The sequence below is a fragment of the Strix uralensis genome, chromosome 37 (assembly GCF_047716275.1).
Source record: "Strix uralensis isolate ZFMK-TIS-50842 chromosome 37, bStrUra1, whole genome shotgun sequence".
NCBI lineage: Eukaryota > Metazoa > Chordata > Aves > Strigiformes > Strigidae > Strix > Strix uralensis.
The window spans coordinates 271,044-276,902 of record NC_134008.1 but is presented as its reverse complement, the minus strand read 5'-3'; the positions used below and the strand labels follow the sequence as shown (position 1 = coordinate 276,902).

At 53.0% G+C, this 5,859-nt stretch overlaps 1 protein-coding gene across 1 annotated transcript; it reads right to left on the bottom strand.

The window, feature by feature from the left end:
- Positions 1–981: 981 nt before the first annotated feature.
- On the bottom strand, positions 982–2,246 carry LOC141937111 (olfactory receptor 14C36-like). Its single transcript, XM_074854534.1, has 2 exons — positions 2,182–2,246; positions 982–1,924 (listed from the first exon to the last, which is right to left on the bottom strand). Exon 2 carries the CDS (start codon positions 1,915–1,917, stop codon positions 982–984), a length of 936 nt encoding a protein of 311 aa, XP_074710635.1. The 5' UTR covers positions 1,918–1,924; positions 2,182–2,246.
- Positions 2,247–5,859: the final 3,613 nt, after the last annotated feature.

Genomic DNA, 5,859 nt, shown 5'->3' with positions numbered 1-5,859 from the left:
GAACCTCAGCACAGGACGTTATCAAATCCTCCAGGTTCATGGATGTTTCCCGAGGTCCATCCAAGTGTGGGGAGCAAAGGAAGAAATGAGAGGTGTCTCAGCCTCCCCATCAGTCCCAGGGCTGAGAGCCAGCCATGGCATGAGGAGACAGGGACCAGTGACACCCTGTGTCCCCTGCTCCTGTCTCCAAGGCATCCTTATTGTCCACTCCCAGCAAGCCCCTCTGTGCCAGGCCTTCTCCAGGAAGAGACTCCTGTCCCAGAGGCTCCTCAGGCTTCTCCAGTTGCCCCAGCAATAGAGAAACTTGCCCCGAGCTGGTGCACGCAGAAATAGGTTTCTCTTGGTTATTTCTTACCCCCTGGAAGCACAGCGCTGCTCCTTTGCTCTTCTCGGGTGATGTCGCTGCCTACAGACAAGCTTTAACCAGTGAAATATTTCCATGCTGATGTGACCTGTCACTCCTTCCACCTCCTTGTGCTCTCCACAGGGCCTTGAGTTTGTGGTGCTGCTCTGTAGAGCGATTGGACTGTGGTGCCTGAAAGCCATGGGGTGACAGTCCCAGGTAGATCCCTGTGATCATTCACCATCTCCAGGGGAACTGGGCACCCACGGAGGAAGGGTCAACCCAGGCCCATTCGCTATACACATAGCCCCAACCCTCCTGCCATGGAGAACGCAAGCACAGCAGCTCGGCCTTGTGGGGGCAATTTCTTCAGCCTGACCTCAGCTTTGGAAGAAGAGCCCAACCTCCAGACATTGAGGAAATCCCCTTTTATTACAGAGATGCCACATGGGAGGCCAATGGTAACATCATGCCAGACACACGAGAACAGACCTCTGGGTCAGACAGGCTGATTCATGCCTCTGGGGAAGTGAAGTGGGTGCAGACATGGACAAATATGGTTATCACAGATAAAATGCCCAAAGCACAGGAGGTTCCCAAGATGAATATGAAATCACTTCTGAAGAGACATGGGCAGGTTAATGGTGCTGAGAAACAGCTGATTGAATCAGCTTCTTCAATGTCTCTTTAAGCTTCTGGTTCCTCATGCTGTAGATAAGGGGGTTCGTTGCTGGAGGCACCACTGAGTACAGAAATGATATCACCAGGTTCAGGGATGGGGACGAGATGGAGGGGGGCTTCAGGTAGGCAAACATGGCAGTGCTGATAAAGAGGGAGACGACGGCCAGGTGAGGGAGGCACGTGGAAAATGCTTTGTGCCGTCTCTGCTCAGAGGGGATCCTCAGCACGGCCCTGAAGATCTGCACATAGGACACCACAATGAAAACAAAACATCCAAAAAGTAAACAGGCACTAGCCACGATAAGCCCAAATTCTCTGAGGTAGGAATGTGAGCAGAAGAGCTTGAGGATCTGGGGGATTTCACAGAAGAACTGGTCCACAGCATTACCTTGGCAGAGTGGTAGTGAAAATGTGTTGGCCGTGTGCAGCACAGCATAGAGAAACCCAGTACCCCAGGCAGCTGCTGCCATGTGGACACAAGCTCTGCTGCCCAGGAGGGTCCCATAGTGCAGGGGTTTGCAGATGACAACGTAGCAGTCGTAGGACATGTCAGTGAGAAGAAAATGCTCTGCTGGCATGAAAAATAAAAAGAAAAATTGCTGGACAGCACATCCTGGGTAAGAAATCTCCCTGGTGTCCCAGAGGGAATTGTGCATGGTTTTGGGGAGAGTGATGGAGATGGAGCCCAGGTCGAGGAGGGAGAGGTTGCGGAGGAAGAAGTACATGGGGGTGTGCAGGTGGTGGTCACAGGCGATGGTGGTGATGATGAGGCCGTTGCCCAGGAGGGCAGCCAGGTAGATGCCGAGGAAGAGCCAGAAGTGCAAGAGCTGCAGCTCCTGTGTGTCTGCAAATGCCAGGAGGAGGAACTCAGTGATGGAGCTGCCATTGGGCATTTGCTGCCTCTGTGCATGGGGACCTGCCCAATAAGGAAAAGGCAGTGAGAAGTTAGGGCAGAGTTCTCTGAGTAAAACCTATTCCAGATCTCATGGAAACCCCTCAGTTGCCTTGACCCTTTCAGGGAGACCTTTGTCAGGTCCTTTCTATGAGCTCTGTTTGGTGCTGACCTTGGTGCCGTAAGGAGCACGTGTCTCTGTTGTGTCTCTGCAAATGCCAGGAAGAGAAATTTGGTGACGGAGCTGTTGTTGCACATTTGCTGCCACTGGATCTGGCAGATTGTTACAGGAAGAAAAGGCAGTGGTAAGTGTGAAGAGAGATCTCTGAGCAAAACCTGTGCCGTTTCTTTGTAGACCCTCTTCCTGCCCCACACACAACTCTTTTTTTTGCCTCTGGGGGAACCCTTCATTCAGACTCCTGACTTAAGCTTCATTTTCTGCAGCTAATGCTGTGATTTCATGTTGTGATGGGCAGGGCCTCTGCCCATGGGAGCTTGAGAAGTCAGCCCTGCCCAACTGCAGTGGGTACGTGGGAATGTGGCAGGGGGAAGAGGGGCTAGGTTTCATATTAAGAATTAGTCAGATGAAATCACTCCTCATTTAGAAGGGTTTATCAGAATCTGCACTCCTAGTGCTAAGGAATATAGGTGGCAGAAAGTAATTTTAGGCAATCTTTTTTTTTCCTACCTTCCCTATTATGCCCTTTGAGCGTTCTCTGAAACCAGAAATCCTGAAAAATTCTGCTGCACTCAGAGAGAATGGCTGTGAGACTGGAGAAGCAACAGGATTCCCTGTGGCCTAGTGAAGGGAGCTGGTCGAGCCTGTTTCCAGCTGCCTTGTGCTTGCACCTTCCTGAGGTGGAGGGCAATCACCCTCCCGTGTATCTCTGAAAAGACACCAGACACTGCTAAGAGCAGAGGGATACACTGCAGATCACTCAATGTCTCACTCTTTCTTAAGGTCTCAGCATTCCACTTCGAGCCCAGAACACACACGGCTCATTTCACTAACCCAAGAGCATTTCCTCAGTCGCAGTATCTCTGCGCTTCTCTATGGGGCTTTAAGATAAACCAGAGGTGCTCTGAGATAGGTTTGCATCCTTGAGGGCAGCTCACAGCTTGGAAGGACACCTCAAGGGGATAGCCAAGTGTCCTAATGGTGGTGCCTCAGTAAGTAAGAGTTAGTTCATAGCCCAGCCCCAGAGATTGTATTGACCAGATCTCCACAGGTGAGAGGAAAGCTGGGACGCTTGTTGCCATGGTCACAGCTGCGTGAAAGGGCCCACAAGATCAGAGTGTGACTGTGCAGCTGAAACTCCCATCCCCAGAGAGCCTGACAGCAAGAACGAAATAACAACAGAAATAACACAGACAAATGGAGAGCCAAGTTAAACGTGAGGGTCTGTCTGAGAGAGGTCAGGGCAGGGGCAGCCTCAGGACAGTGTTACCCTTCCCCAGCTGTGCTCACCACCTCCCAGACACCAACGTTGCTGGGCAGCTGCTGCCAGTCCCTGTGCTCTGCAGAGGGAACTGGGCACGGGGCTGGAGAACTGCACCACATCGCTCTGCTGCAGCTTGGGCTGCAGAGGAGGAGGTTCATGCCTTGGACCCCACTGCCCTGAGGGCAGAGGCTTTGATGGGTGGGAGAGGAGGAAGCAAGGGGGCTTGCTTAGAGGAAGGGGTCTGCACTGGAGGGGATGATATGGAGATTTCTGAATTCTCCCTGCCATGTTTCTGTTTGCATTTTCTCTCATTCCCTGACCATATCCCTGCTGTCTGGAGTTTTTCCTCCTGGAAGGTGTTTCCCTGTGCCAGGTCTTTCCCTGTCATCATGGACAGACGCTGTCCCAACCTTTGTGCATTCACCTTGGCCCTATAGTAACTTACCTGTTTGCAGGGCACTGGCTGGGCACATATTCCTGTTTCCAGGTAGAAAAGGGCAGGTCAGAACAACCCTGATGGGTGATGCTGGTGCTGCCTATAGGCAGGGGAGTGGCTGAAGGCACATTACGTGGCTGCTATCAAAGCTACTGCTCACTCAGAGTTACAGCTCAGCAGTCTCAGTGACTCCTTCAAGCACAAGAACTCCTTTTCCTTTTCTCCCCCCAATTTCCGAAAAAGGAGGAAATTGTAAACACAGACTCAAAAGAGCTCCTTATCTTTATAGTAATCCCTGCCTTGACCTTCCTCTTAAAATGATGCCTCTGCCAATGTCCAGAGGAGATCTGGAGCTGTGAGCAGCCCTGACCCATGCAGCACCCTCTCCACAGCAGAAGGACCCTGCCCTACCAGGGGTCTCTCCTTCCCACCACAGCTTCTCCCCACAGAGCCGTGGGCAGCTCCCCGGGCAGGCTGAGTGCTGACCCTGGCAGGCAGCAGAGTCCCTGCCCCAGCACACAGCCTCCGGGCTGCAGGGACCGACCCTGCTCTGAAGGACAGTCCTGGGCACCCCTGGCTGCACCCGTGGCTGCACACCCCTGCAGCCGTCCCTGGGAGAAGGCAGCCGCCATGGCCTGTCCCTCTGACAGTGCAGCAGGGAAGCCCTGCTCTGGATCACGTCCTCCTCCTCTAGACACGAGGGAGATTCCTGGCAGCTGTGCTGGTTTCACCAGATCCCTCTACCAACTGCAGCTGCATTGCCCTGCACCCAGAGACTTACTGTGTCAAGGACTGGGAAGATTTCTCCTCCAGTGAGCTCTCAGCATCCTCCCACTCCTGTCTGCCTTTCCCCTCTCTGTGCCCGGCTCCTCTGCCCTTGGTGCCTGCAGGCAGTGCCCTCAGCCCTGCTGCGCTTTGCAGAGGAGCTGCTCCTGGGCAGAGCTGTCTCTCTGCAGTGCAGCCCACTTGCCCTGAGCTCCCTCCGTCCCAGGAGCCCAGCCCAGCTCTGCAGCAGAGGACCAGTCCAAGGCATTTTAATGACACCTCAGGTGGGTTTGGTGTCGAGTCCATGAACCTCAGACACTGAGTAGCTGATGAAGAAATCTCTGAGGAAGTCAGATTCAAACTGCAAAGTTTCTTGTGGCTTTAATGGGTCCCACTGAAGGACACTGTTGACAAAGCCTCCCCAGGCTCCACTTAGAGCAGAAATGTGGAGGCAGTGATGGCAGGTAGGGAAAAGCAAAGGAAAGGTGGCTCTGATGCTGAGGAAACCTGCATGTGTTTCATGAAACGAAAGGACCAAGCCCTGACCCCATTAACCAAAGGGCCAAGCTGTGACCGCCAGCCCCTGGGAAGGGAGATCCTGTCCCTCACACATTCCTCAGGGCTCTTCCTGGGGCAGTGGGTGATGGAGATGTGCACCTGCCAAGCTCCTGAGTAGGGACAAGGGGGCAATGAGGCCCCAGTCCTGCAGGGGACTGTGCCTCCTCATAGGCATCAGTGGCAGAAACACCAGCCATGGCCAAAGTCAGGGAGAGGTTGACTTTGTTGGGGGCTTTCATCTTTTCTACAACCCTCTCTCTTACCAACAACACTCCACCACAGGCTGTCCTATGGTGTTGCATTACCTGTGCCTCTTTCCCTGCAGGCTGTACTCACCCACCCAGTTGCCTCACCTTGTTCTCACCTGAGCATCTTCCTTCCTTTACTGATATCTTCCTGTCCTCAATGGCTGTCTTTGAAACCTTGTTTTTTTGTTTTTGAAATCTTCTAAAACCCTTGGGCCACCCAGACTCCTTCTGGGTGATGCACTGCAACACAGCACTGCCCTTGGAGTTAATACTTATTCTCCTTGTGTCCAGTTTGGACTTCCCCAGCTGCGATTTGTGACATTATTGCTTTATCATATTTTGCACTATGAAAAAAAGCTCCACCGTCTCTGAAGCCTCTCTTCAAGCACTCTCAGGCTACTCTTGTTCTGTCCCGAATCTCCACACCACTGATCCCAGGGAGTTCAGTTTCTCTATCTGGGCGTGTTCCTGAGGCCACTAAACCCCATCTTGGG